Source organism: Artemia sp. Qi Xiang Cuo, chromosome 1 (assembly GCF_049724085.1).
Source record: "Artemia sp. Qi Xiang Cuo chromosome 1, ASM4972408v1, whole genome shotgun sequence".
Classification (NCBI taxonomy): Eukaryota; Metazoa; Arthropoda; class Branchiopoda; order Anostraca; family Artemiidae; genus Artemia; species Artemia sp. Qi Xiang Cuo.
The window spans coordinates 71,817,827-71,832,221 of record NC_142794.1 but is presented as its reverse complement, the minus strand read 5'-3'; the positions used below and the strand labels follow the sequence as shown (position 1 = coordinate 71,832,221).

The window sequence follows — 14,395 nt, the reverse complement described above, 5'->3', positions numbered from 1 at the left end:
CATTCTCCCTGGGGATTCCATACTCATATATGGTACCCCCGTCAGGACTGACAGCACAGGTGTTCTCCCTAGGGACTCTATGCCCATATATGGTGTTTTCGTCGGAGTCAATAAAGCCTTATTACTAGTGTCTGGCTCAAAGGTATAATCTCCAGAACTTTCAAGTGCGTGGAACGAAATTTCTATCTCAAAATTTTGATTGGATATTTTCGAGGAAATGGTGGGCGTGAAAAGGGTGTCACGAGCCCTTTGAATTTCCAATTGAATGAGACTTTTTCGAAGTTTCTGCGACAACACTTTCTATAAGAACCTTAAATGGTCCCAGGGCACAACTTACAACCCTGGCCCTAAGGGCTGTGTGGGAGTTTCCTCCTCAAAAACCTATTTTCTATGTGAAAACCAACTACGCAGAACAAAATGGCTATCTCAAAGTTTTCATTGGACGTGTTTCAGGAAATGGAGGGCGCGGAAGGGGCGTTAGTTGCTTTCTGATCACTTTCGACTATTAAAAAGGGCACAAACCGCTCCAATTTCCAGTTGAATGAGCCTTTTTTGAAGTTTCTACAATAACATCTTCGATACGAAGTGCCCTGGTCTAAAGGAAAAAAAATAATAAATAATACACTTTGCCAACATCGTTCTTATTTGCCCACAGAGTATAACCTAAAATCCTTGCCACTAGGGTTGTGGGGGAGTGTCGTCCTCAAAAACATATCTTCTATCTTGAAATTAACTACGCTGAACCACATTGTTATCTGAAAATTTTGATTGGATGTGTTTGAGGAAATGATCTTTGCTCTTCAATTTCATTTCATTCTTCACTCAGACTCTCGTGGTCACTTGTTTTCTAACTGCAATTGTTTTTGCTCTTTATTTTCATTTTTGACACGTTTTGATATTCGCTGTTTCATATCTTCTAACCACATTTGTCTTTGTTCTTCATTTTGGATTTTGATTAATAAATACATTCTAAGACCACGCTGCCTATACATGTAGTATGAAGCAAAGAAAACAGATCTTTTAATATAATAACTTACATATAGCCAGTTTTTACATATAGCATTTGGTCTTTTCATATAATAACTACAGATTTTCACCAATCTTTACACATTTCACAGAGGCCTTTCCGAAACGTTTTCCATTTAGCGAAAACTCTGCTACTGGAAAACATTTTTAAATTGGAGTTTTAACATTTTCAACAAACACGGATTTTTCTTCCAGGATTTTGTCCTGGTCCTACTTTGGAAAATCTACCCTCAAAGGTTTTCACATCCAAGGAGCTAAGTATTCTATCAAAAGGACCTAAATTTGCAATGGCTCAGACACATGTAAATATATCAGAAATTATTACGGGTGTGGAATCTAGCATTTTTAGCTCTCATGGTGAGGCATAAAATCCACACCTACTCAGAGGAGAAACTGTAAAGAGTATTCTTAATTATAAGCCCTCTTCGTCACTTTTAACTCAATCAAAGGAAGAAATCAAAATTCTCCGAAACTTGAAAACAGATAAAAATGCGGTAATTATAAAAGCTGACATAGGAAACACATTTGTGATTAATACAATATAGTAAATGCCATTTTTATAGATAAAAAGACTTACAAAGAAATAAAAATTGATCCTGCAGATAAATATACACAGCCATTGAGAAAAGAATTAGAAGTTTTAAAAGACAATAGTCTAATTACCCCTCAAATGCACAGAAAATCGTACCCCAAAGGTTGTTCAGTCCCAAAATGTATGGTCTACCTAAAATCCATGAGAAAGATACTCCGTTACGTCCTATCACAGCATATTATAGTTCTCCAGCTACAAATTTAGGAAAGTTCTTAGCCATCATTTTCTAGCCTCTCTTAAGGACACAGAAATCTTATACGATAACTTCCATAGATCTTGTTGAAAAGTTGAAAAATCAAAGTATGACAGAAAAAACTATCCTATCTAGTTCTGCTGCAGTTTCCTTGTACACTTCATGTTATGTCCAAAAATGTGAACAGACTTACAAAGAATATTACAGCAAAATTCTCCTTGGTCAGATTATAAAACTTTGGAAATTTTTCCAAGAAAAATTCTTCCTTCAGATTATGGGTCTACCGATTGGAACCGTTTTTTTCCTTATTTGACAATTTTATATATAGATTTAATAGAACAGTCTGCTTTGAATAGTAAAAAAACTCTTTCTGGTTTAGTTTTGCTAATGATCTTCTGATATCATTCTATATCATTACAAAATGATATAAAAAATAACATTAATCCAAGTGGCTGCATAAAAGCACTTGATACTGGGTGACCACATATATAACAAGCAAACAAAATTCTTAACAAATGAACACAACAAACCAAAAAAGTGGATTAAAAGATACTAAATAAACAACCAAATTATGACCAATATCTAATCATAAGAAAATCCAAGACCAAAATCTATGATCTATGATCCAAGACCCAAAATAAAAATTTTCATTTTTCTCTTAAATAAGCCAATGTGCTCTTTCACCTGAAAGTTCTCTGGAAGAGAATTCCAAACCTTAGGACCTATATATCTGAGAGAAATGCCCGCTCTAGTTCTATTTCTGCATTTAGTGACTACATTATCGGCAATGCAGGTACCCCAACTATGAAGTGATTTATTTTCTCTTTAATGAACATTAAATACCTCGGGACTGATACAATTCCAACACTGATACGAGAATATTTCTGCTTGGTAGTCACAAAATTGCCTGACAGTAAGCACTTTAAGTTTATTATGACATGCCTCAGTGCCATTGAATTTTTATAAGTATCCACCAACAAGTAGTATAGCTTTGTTTTGAAGTATTTATGCTCGTTTAAAATTTGCATTAAAATTGCTTAGCCACAACACACATCCATACAAAATGTAAGGGTGGACTAAAGCATTATATAAAAGTAGTAAAATTTTTGGTGGTAAAAAATTCTTAAAATGCAGAATTGCTCCAAACTCCTTGTGTGATTTTCGTTTGCAGCAACATCACTATGTCGTTTCCATGAAAGATTATAATTCACGTAGAAACCAAGGTATCACTTTTCGTACACTTGTTTCAGTGGCTCCATGGCAAACAAAATTTTTTCATTAATGTCCTGGGGTTCACCTACTCTTGAATATGAAATAAAACTAGTTTTTGCAATATAAATAGAGAGTAAGCTTAAACTAGTAAAAAGATGAAAACTTTTAAAACGTGATTAGCCTTCAAAATCAAAGTATTTAAACACCGACTAGAAAATGTTAATTCAGTGTTATTAACAAATGAGATGAGACAAGATCCAGGCAGATAAAACATCATCGTATTGACATATACCAAATACAGTAATGGACCAAGCACCAAGCCTTGTGGGACCCCACAAGCTATCCTGAAAACAGGAGAAACAAAATTAGTTTTTGAAGCAAAATTATCTTAATAAAGGAAAGCAAAATTGAAAATTCTTAATTAATAAGAGATTATGACACTGAAAATTGGCAATGCTTGCCATTTTATTAAAGAAAACAGCAATTTAAGCTCAAAGGATCTTATTCGTGTTTTAAATTGTAGAGTATTCGTCCCTAATAACAGATAAAATCCCTACATGATTAATGAGTATTGAAGATTATTTGCATGGTGATACTCACAATTACACAGCATTAAATACCGGTTGTTACGTTAAAAGTGAATGAATCTTTCAATCAGGAAGAAGATATTTTGCATTCTTAAAAACTGAATTTTTTTCTAACTTTTCGGGTAAAGTCCTTTAGATCAATGCGGTTGTGGTAAATTAAAGGGTGACATGTGCCCTTTTTATGACTTTTTAGGAAAGCCAAAAAACGGATAAAAGTTTGTCTATGGCGTATGTCTCTTTTTTATCTTCAAAGTTTATCTACATTCAAAAGTGGGGATGCTACCATTTCATCTAACATTCACAAGCATTAAACGTCATTTCGTGGACAGGGAAAATCTGTCACAATTGCTACCCGTCAGAACGTCGACAAAATCCGTCAGGATGTCGACAAAAAAATTACAAGTATACAATAGTAATAAATACATTATAGTTTAGAAGCAAATTTCGGCTATATATTAGCACATCAGAAGGGTGGGGGTAAAGCATAGCATGCATTAAATACGTAACCTAACCTAAGTACCCTTTCCCCTCTAGACCCCAAAAAACTCAAGTTTTAAAATTTAAGATGTAATGACAGATTTTGTCGATGTCCTAACGTCTCGATGTTATGACTGGTAGCGATTCTGACTGTCGATGTCCAAACGTGTCGATGTTATGACTGTCAATGTCCTGACGGGTAGTGGTTCTGACAGATTTTTTGTTTATGTTATGACGGATTTTGTCAATGTCCTGACGGAAGTGGTCCTTACGTGTCGATGTACTGACGTCTTCCCCCAAAATTGGAGTATATTTCTTTCCTCTTTTTCGCGACGACAGCACATACACAATTCAATTTCGACCAAACTGCAATATGTCCAATTTGAATTCTCATATCCATCGGCAGTGAGGTGGATTAAAAGTGGCGTATATCTCCATTTTATCTTCATAACAGTCCACGATGAGACAACACTGACAGTACTATTCGATTCCTCGGGCCATGTTTACCCTCGACACGTACATTTTTGGCTAAAACGGCTTAGTCACCCTTTTAATTACCACAACCGAATGTGGAGGTGGATATACACTTTATCTTCTATTCTTAGTCACCCTTTTAATTACCACAACCGAATGTGGAGGTGGATGGATACACTTTATCTTCTATTCTTTTGAAATCACACTTTAATACAGATGCAGGCCAGACGGTACGCAAACCAAGAGTAAAAAATGGCAGTTACCATAGACACTTATATGTCTTTATTTTATAAGTAATAATAATGAGAATTCCTTAGTGATATTAGTATAATTTCAAAGATAGTATAGAAGAAACTGAACGACGGAAGATCGACTTTTGGAATGGCTTTTTGTATTTTCAAGGTTTTTCTTTGTAGAAAATGTTCCAAAAAGAGTGTTAAAACGGCAAAAAAAGCACTTGGGTATATCGATCATTTGTCTTATTATAGATACGCTCATGTGTTAATAACTCGGAAACACACACATTTCTAGAAGGAAGCACTCTGGCAGCTTTACCATGAATTTTTGTTTAATGAATTTAAACAGAATATATTTAAGACAGTTTAAGGTATTAAGTTCAGCTCGCTTCATACCTAAGGTGGCTAACCTTTTACCAGTCTGAATCGTTTATTCGTTGTTATTTCTTCACTAGACCACACTTGACTTGAGCCTTTCCTTTTTTAGTTCTCTTCTTTTGTTTCTTCTTTTGAATCCGGATAATGTGACTTCTAGCCGCACAGATAGCAGCGCAAAACTTCAATAATTTTTAGTTACTAGACAATAGCACAATCGTAAGCGCTCAGTAAAAAAAAAAAAAAAAAAAAAAAAAAAAAAAAACACTATTAAACAAAGAAACACTTAAAAAATAGAACGAAAAGGGAAACAGGTCCGACAAAAACAGATAACCTGTTTCTGTTTTATGTTAGTTTTTTTACAAGTCAGTAGCTTCCTTTCATGAAGTTACTAACTTGCAGAAAAACTCTACATATCAGTGCCAATACTACTATTTACAGCAACTAAATTAATAACTAGTTAATGCTACTAAATCAACAAATATTAGTAATTTCCCCCCAGTTCCGGAGATCCATTATCTGCTTCATTTCCTTCTAGTAAAAAATCAAGAATGGTAAGGCAAACTAAAAAAGCAAATACTAAATAGATCAGTATCTACTATACTATTTCCAGTAGTTCAATTAATAAGTAGTCGTCACTACTAAGTGCATATGAAATCAATGAAATTTTTGGATGCTCTGGTAAAATTAATTCTAGTTACAGATATCTAAGTTTCTGCCAGTATTATTCGACAAAAAGAATTAACACTCTGACACAAAAAAATATGAATGTACCAATGACAGCGAAAATAAAATATGACTGCTTGAATTGGTTAAGTGGAAACTTACAGAGCCATATGTCTTAAAGAATTGGAAAAGAAAGCAAATTCAATTTGAATGAAAAAACCCTCCACAAGCAGTGTTACAGTTATTAGTTATAGCAGATATCAAACCGAAAAGAAAAAATGTGGACGAAAAATGAGCAAAATGTAAGCTGAAAACATACAGCACCAAATATATAAAATGTTCCAGTTTTCCTTTGACGGCACAGCTGTCTTTGAGAACCATAAATTTGCTAGTGATTCAACAAAATCACTCATTTTCAGGTTTCAACGAAAAATTGCCAACAAATATCTGATGCATCTCTAAAAACTTTATAATTTTGAAACAATCTGGCTTGTTTTATCTAACCTTTTTTTCACTTTGATGTCACCGGGTTAATAATTTTTCATTACTATACTGTATTTTATTGAAAAGAAGAAATGCAACAAAATACGCTAGGAGAATGTGTCCTCAATTTCGTTTCAATTTAAAATCAAAATAAAAATAAAATTCAGGTTACAGCAATAATTTAGCTCACGAGATGTAAGTTATATCGGATTATGGTTGTTGATTATTCAGCGGCACTCTCTCCGTTTTTTCACAATGGAGGGGATGGGGGAAATGCCTCTGTTATTGATCCAAATGACTTATTTCCACCCATATGAAGTGGCTGATAACCATGATTCATATAACTTTATAAGTCTTTATAACGTAATAATGTAGAACCCAAAAAATTTTTGATTTTGGGACAAAGAAGAGTAAGAGTTAAAATAGAAAGTTAAAAACCAAGTCAATCATCGAACAAATAACCAACATCAAAACAATTTACACAATGAAATGCATAAGATGCAGCAGAAAGAAAATTCTTAAGGAAAATTGTGACAAAAAAAACAACTGAAATAGAACAGTATCTTTTTTAATGAATAGAAATTATATGGTTTATCATATTGTATTGAAAGTTTTGTAAACAGAGGTATACCTTCTGAATAAAGAATTAAATTTTAGTCAAGATTGAAATTTAATATTTTGCCAAAAATTGTGGAAAATTTACCAAGCGAGTTAAAATCTTTCAATATTTTACCAGAATTCAAAAATTGTTGAAATTGCATAGTTTTGAAATTTATGAATTTGAGGTGATGTTTATTATTATTATTTTATAGGTATTATTATTTTAATTTGTTTTTACAACTGGCAGAGTGTTTTCGCAGAGATTGCGATGATTTTGTGGAGGTCGAAGGTCTGAAGCCGAATAAGCCAAGCTTCTTTCGTTTTTTTTATCTCATTCCTGGCTTATTTTACTAGGGTTTTGGCCTTCCTCTCTCTTTATTTTACTTGAATTGTTTTTCTGAATATTGCATCGCATTTAGTCCCTTCCGGGCCTCTGGATATTTACCTTTGGGCATTGATGTAATAGGTTTTATTAATGAATAAAAAATAAAATTTAAGAAAGCAGGATAAAACACCACAACTGGAAGATATCAACCAAAGAATCAAGCCTTTAGTGCAAATAAAGATCCATTCCAAGGTACAGATGAATAAAAAATCATACCTCTCAACAATCCAATGTGGTTTTTAACGGCTGGAAATAAAATGTTATTAGTTTAAACTAGTTTAATGTATCTGACGTATATTTTACTTCTTTGTAAATGGGCTGATTTCGATTTTTTTTTTTCGATTTATATGGCTCATAATCACTCGCATGGTTCCTTTTTATTCTATTGAAAATTCCCACTCCTAGCATGGATAGTTTAGCAGTTTTTTGTCACTAGAAAAGATACAAAAATTGCAATTCACATTTGAATCAAACAGTTCGTTGTAACGAACTGCAGGTAAGGAGCGACACGGCTCATTTGTAACCGAAACTCTACAAAAAATCATATCAATATTATATATCAAAAGGATCGGCTCAATATACTGGTTCCAAATATAAAATACAAATTAGGTTTAGTATTACAAATCAAAGGCTACGATTTCCGATTTACAAATTTAAGCTAAAGTTTGACTATTTGTCCCAATTTCTTAAGAACGACTCATGAAACACAAGGGCCGTTTAATTAGAATAAAATTTTTTTTAAATGCAAAAAAACTGTTGCGTCAAGAATAATGTATTGATGAGGGGGGGGGGGGGCATCACATACGGAAAATTTTTTGTTCCTTTCAAGTTTTAATGTTGCTCCTAACTTTCAGTAGAAAAACTCGTTTTTTTTTATTAAATGTTAATTCAGAGCCATAGGCATGATGTTGTACTTAATGGTACCTATGGTAAATGACTTTATACAAGCAGTTCATATATGCTTCGGATCAGAATTCAATTTTTTTTTTTTTTTTTTTTTTTTTTTTTTTTTTAGGTTTCAGATTAGTTCTTTTTTCCCTTTGATCACGAGGACGGTTTCACTTGACAAAACTGATTGTCTTCTATAAATAAAAGAAGGAAAAAAATCTTCCTATATTTAAATTCAAAAAGAGTGCGACCTTTTGTCCTATATCATTCATGTTGAAAATAAATTTAACTTGTCTGAAATAACTGTAATCTAAAGAATTGCGCTTCAATGAAAAGCTGTATGTGAAGTTTTCATTTCAAAATATGGGGAATGGTGAATGATAGATTAGATTTCATCATGGATTCCTTTTTATTCTTGCTGCGTTGGCCTCGTCAGCTTTTTTCTTCACCCGCTTTGACTTTCTCGTTTGAGCTCCTATCCTCCTGAAGGTTGTCCTCTTCATGGGAATCGCTTTCCAATTAATTGTCTATTCAGCTGGCACGTCTAACTCTGCTCTGCTTACCACCTCATCTAGCTGGGTTTGCTTAGTTTGTTGGAGCGTTAGTTTTACTAGAACAATTGTAAATTGTTTAAAATAGACACTTTTTATATCATGTTAAAATGACATTCCGATGACAAAGTGGATTTTGGCTCTTGTATGAGCCTAACAAGATTTTTTTTTTTAATAATATTATTTGTAGCTCAATACCTTCTCTTTGCTTTAGGGAATTATCAAAGAATGACTGTTTGCTTCAGTCACCTAATATAAGAAAACGGGAACAAACAGAAGACCCACAGGTTACAATAATACCGCACATACTGTTGGTATTAAGGCAAAAACACATGACAAAAAATCAACAGAGCAAAAATCTCAATGAAAAAAAAAACAACACACGAGACTGCGCCCTGTGGATATAAAATACTAAAAATGTAAAACTAAGCATATATTTAACCAATTTAAAAAAAAGTTTTCTTCTGCACGAAAACCACCTGAAGAACAAGATGAAAAAAAAACTTAAAACGAATAAAACCACCACCAAAAAAAATTACACTTGGAAAATTTAGTCTTGTTTGTTGTTTTTTTTTATTTTTATTTTTCTCGCTGTTGGTTTTTTTGTCACGGCTGACCAGTTCGGCCTAAGACCTTTTATTCGACAAAATACATGACAACCGTGCCTCGTCCCGGTAACATCAATATTTTAATATTTAAAATGTTTCACAGTTTTAATCTCCCTGTCTAAACATTCAGCTTTTATAAAAGAAAAAGAACTGTATTCTCAATACAAAAAAAACACCCTGGCCTTTGGAAGACTTTGGGGGTATTAGCCCTAAACGTGGTTCAGTTAGGGGCACCAATCAAGTGTCGCCAGCACTATTTGCTTATTAGCTATTTTACAAAACACCATAAATTTCATGAGGGCTTGGCTGTTGGCCAGTTATTCGACGCTTTTGTGTCTCTTAGAACGACACATATACGCAGGCACGCTTATAGACATGCGTATTCATAAGACAATCAGCGTTATAGATTCAGCAGAAACATGGTCATAATGTCTCTGAGATATGTGATTTTGTTAATTTGTAAAACATTGTCAAAAAATTGAAACAATTTAAACTGGAACTAGAAGATGAATTCTAGGCAAAGGGAGGTAATGACCATGTTAGCCGTAAGTACTTAAGCCAATAATTTAGCCATAAAAACTGAGCCATAACTAACATTACTTTGATGAGCATGGTCAAAGTTTAGAAGCTTCAACGTAATAAAATTAGTGCTGAAGACCAGTCTTAAAGACATTCAAATTGTTTATCTTAAATCGGTGTACATTCCCCACTGTAGCATCTTTTACAAACCTATATAGATATAGTTACAAGCCTTAGCTACTTACGACTGGTCTTTTCAGGTCTGGCGGCAATCGGAGGTGGATCTTCCTCAGGGGGAGAAGCTGCAGGGACATCATTCAATAGATTATCCCCAACTGCCTCCATTAAGGCAGCCATTTCGTCATCAGTGAAGACCTGTGGGTTCAAATCTCCACGCCTAATTCTTTTGACTCTCAAAGACTGTAAAATTAAAGTAAAATTTAAGCTAATATAATTCTCTATACAGAATAAGCGGTGAAAAACCCACCCCCTTTCCACTTTTTAATTTCCATTAAAATTTCTTTTATAAGTTATTTGTACAAATAACGTTAAAAAGAACACATGATAGATTTAGTTTTTATAAAATTATTGCACACTAGAAAGATATAAAGTATTTATAAAAGGGGAATATGGACCCCTAAGAATAATCCTTTATTAGCGGGGGTGCTTGGAAGGTAGAAGGGTATGACTCGTGGAGGAGAAGCACTTTTTTCAATAGTTACTATCTCTCTCTCTCTCTCTCTCTCTCTCTCTCTCTCTCTCTCTCTCTCTCTCTCTCTCTCTCTCTCTCTCTCTTTTCTTCTTGCCAAGTAATTACCTCTAAAATATTATACAATCAATAAATAATTACCATATCATCCTTAAAAAAATACTTGTCGATAATTTGAGCGGCTAATATACGGATAGAAGTGACTTCATGGTTCTGGAGTATCTTTAGCTTGTAAAACCCTAAAAACAAAAAGTATTTTGAGAAACCATGAAAACAAAAAAGTTAAAAATAAAATAGAATATAAGAAAGTCATACACTAAGTGCATATCTCCTTAAATTTAGGTCATAATAATGCACTATGGTTTGACTGACACGAAAACCATTATCTGCTTTCAATGCACGAGTGATCCTAATGCTCTTAAATTCTCCCATGGAAAATACCTCCAGCACAAAATTCACCCCCACACCCAGACACCCGAAAAATGTATGCTTACTTTCTAGTAACAAGTACTATATGTAAACAATAGGTACATTTTATATCTTAAAGACCTTTCCTCAGGGGCTTTAGGGGTTCAAGTTATCTCTAAAGTAATAATTATTGGGCCTTTCAACTATGCTGAATACAATGGCTCTCTCAAACTTTTGATTGGATGATTTTGAGACAAAAAGGACGTGGGAGTTGGCCTAGTTGCCCACCAATCTTATTGGTGACTTAAAAAGAGCACTAGAAATTTTAATTACCGTTCAAATGAGCCCTCTGCCGGTGGTTAGCACGAATGATTCAATACGATAGCCCCTTGGACAAAAAAAAATTAACACCCATCCATAATCAGTAAAAAGGTAACCGAAACCTTTTTAGGTTGTTTAAAATTTAGAAAGAACCCTGAACTCCCTCTATCCATTTGTCTTGAAAGCTAGCTACTACTGTGTACTTGTTGGGGCCAAGGGGTGCAAATTCATGTGAATCTAGGAGGAGGGCAAACATCCTAAGTGAAAATCTACAATATCTTATATCATAGGTTCAACTTGAAGTAAAGTTAAAAATGAAAATTTATAACAATTCAAAACCGCATTCAAGGAAGGAGTTAGGGGGTTTGAATCCCCTTCCGTCCAAAAAAAATACTTATCCAACTCCACCTAATTGAAAAACAAAATAAAATACATAAAATCATTTTTCTAATGCATTTTTTAAAGTTTTTTTTTGTACCTCCCCCTCGAACAAAATCCTGGGCAAAGCCCTGTAACAATTTCAATATAGACTAAATGAGAACGACATATGTCCCCTTTTGAAGAATAGGGCTCCTAAATCTTCAGCCCAGTGGCAAATGCATAATTGTCAAGGAAACCATTTTTTTACCTTGTGCCACACGTAAAGCGTAAAGGCCAGAACACCCAGAAAGGGTAAAGAGAAACTAATATTTAATTTTTAATTGCGTAGGAAAATGCTCGATTTAAGCTAAAAACAAATTTTGAAGCATTTGAAAGAACTAAAAAAAACATTTTGGCAAAAAAGTCTTAATTCTCTGACCCTGGAATCTTAAAAATATATCATGACAATAGGCTACAATAATAACTATTTGAAAACAATTTAATACAACCAATTTTTTTTTTTACAAACAAAAGATTAGGTCTGTGACCTTCGTAACAGCAACAAAGGTTTAGTGTTTTTATCTATTTATTTTATTGATTTTATACTACTACTAACAACTCACTGCAACACCCAGCTGCATGACACCAACACAGCGACGCTTGTTCCTCCTCTGTCCCAATCTATTCAAAGCCTCCCTCTTTACATCCTCCCAGGAATTTCTCATTCTCTTTTTTCAGGAATTTCTCATCCTCCTACCCCAACCACGGATAACCAGCTTTCAATAGAGCCCTACGAGGTTGGGCCAAAAAGGACAATCTTTGGCAAACTGTCATTCTTCAGCCACATAACGTGTTCTAGTCTTCTCAACCTTTCTGTCATTACAGCCCTAGAATGTAAGATTGAACCACATTTTACGTACAGCTTACTCTTTAAGATATGGCAAGTTAGTCGGGTACCCAAAACATTCCAAACGCAATTTCTCTGGTAAAAAAAAATCAAGCAAAACGCCCTCCGTTTTTCTGATCGAATACGCTTTAGAACCATATTTGACCCTCGGCATCACTGTAGCATCCAATTTTATAATCTTAGTTCGCAGACTCATCATTCTATGTTTTAAACTTCTCTCAACTGTGAAAAAAAATACCCTGAGCCTTCCCCCCTTCAGTTTCATGAATTAGTGCCCTTCTTATGACAGAATTAAAAAGAAATAGTATCTGTATGGTAGGGAATAACGAGTGAGTTTCTGAAAAGATTTGGATGGACGTAGCGTTTTGATATCGGATGGCTTGGTGTTGCGATCGTTTAACGGATGAAGTAGCAGTATATACTTTTGTGAGAACCACTGTCTCAGTTTTTTTTTTGTTTTTTTTTAAGTTTTCAGGTTTTCGTTGGAAATTAGAGTTCCCATAAAAGTACCTTTTTAGGTAAACGATCGCAAGAATCGCTGGACAAGTGTGACGCATATAGTATAGAGTTTTTCTAAGCATTGACTAAATGACGGTTACCTCCATACTTCAAAACTTCCACATACACACGACTCCTCGCTGGAGACTTCAAAAGGTTGTTAATACTATTTAAAGCAAGCACTAATACTTCCAAATCCTCCACATATAACAATCGACAGATGTGTCGAACTACGTTGGTGTCTAGTAAAGTAGCCTTAAAATATAACTTCATGCTCGCAGTCAAATTGTTTATAACAGATGCTGCTGTCTTCTGAATTTGAAACTGAACCTAAAAAAAAATTGAAAAAGTATATTTAAACCACTAAATTCCATATTTACAGCCTTTAGAGACACGCCCAATATTTTATCTTTTGGGTTAAATTGAAGTGCAGTTGGACTGCTTTACAAGTTGGTCATGAAAGGAATATGTTGTTGATTCATATATTATGGAACTGTATTCAGATCCTACTAACGGTGAAACTGGGCTTTGGCCTTAACAATTATTTGTTGAGCTTTAGTTTTTAACCACCAAACCAAAGAGCACGGGTAACTTACAAGAATGGCAACTGGTGCTTTTATAGACGAAAAAAATATGAGCACCATCTAGCGTTTGATTGCATTGACATTTTTTATTCTCTGTAATCGTTTTTCCTTTCAGAACTGAGATCATGAACTGAGAACACTAATTTTCACCTACTAAACAAATTAAATTAATTATTCTCCAAAATTATTCTTAAAATTTCACCAAATGCAGGAAGGCATTAGAATTTTTGCCGACACAAGCAAGAGATCCCACTTTTATAAGTTACCCATATTCTTTATATAAAACGACCAAAAAACTGCTAAACTGGGTAATCTTACAAGAAATATTAGCAGTACGCCAATTTGTCACATTGTGAATACTACTAAAAAAAAAGCAAACAATATTAGACATTGGAAATTAAATAACATTAACGAAGGTTCAATCCTGGCGCTTTGCCTAAAATAAATTTCAAACCTTCGAGTCAGGCAAAACCAAAATTGTAATAATTCAGCTACTATGGGCTACATGGGCGTACTATGGGTTCGCTCCTTCATGTACATGATCTGACTCTATTTTTTAGGAGTTATGGGCTATTGTATTTCTAAACATTGGACGTGATATCAAATTTTTAAAAAGTTTTTAAGTGTTCAGATATTGGGATTTCAGTTTCGTTTGCGGGAATTGTAAACTGGCAACTCATTAAAAGGGATAGATAATTCAAAATTGATAAATGCTTAAGAGAAGGAATTGATAATG

At 34.0% G+C, this 14,395-nt stretch overlaps 1 protein-coding gene across 2 annotated transcripts; it reads right to left on the bottom strand.

The window, feature by feature from the left end:
• Positions 1-1,022: 1,022 nt before the first annotated feature.
• LOC148956684 (importin subunit alpha-3-like) lies at positions 1,023-13,536 on the bottom strand. Of its 2 annotated transcripts, XM_089096079.1 has the most exons (5): positions 13,177-13,536; positions 10,723-10,820; positions 10,118-10,292; positions 7,523-7,552; positions 1,023-3,367 (listed from the first exon to the last, which is right to left on the bottom strand). In XM_089096079.1, the coding sequence occupies exons 1-5, from the start codon at positions 13,346-13,348 to the stop codon at positions 3,363-3,365; spliced, it is 480 nt and encodes a 159-aa protein (XP_088952205.1). In that variant the 5' UTR covers positions 13,349-13,536; the 3' UTR covers positions 1,023-3,362. The 2 variants fall into 2 exon arrangements, with proteins under 2 accessions (XP_088952205.1, XP_088952209.1); XM_089096083.1 differs by lacking the exon at positions 7,523-7,552.
• Positions 13,537-14,395: the final 859 nt, after the last annotated feature.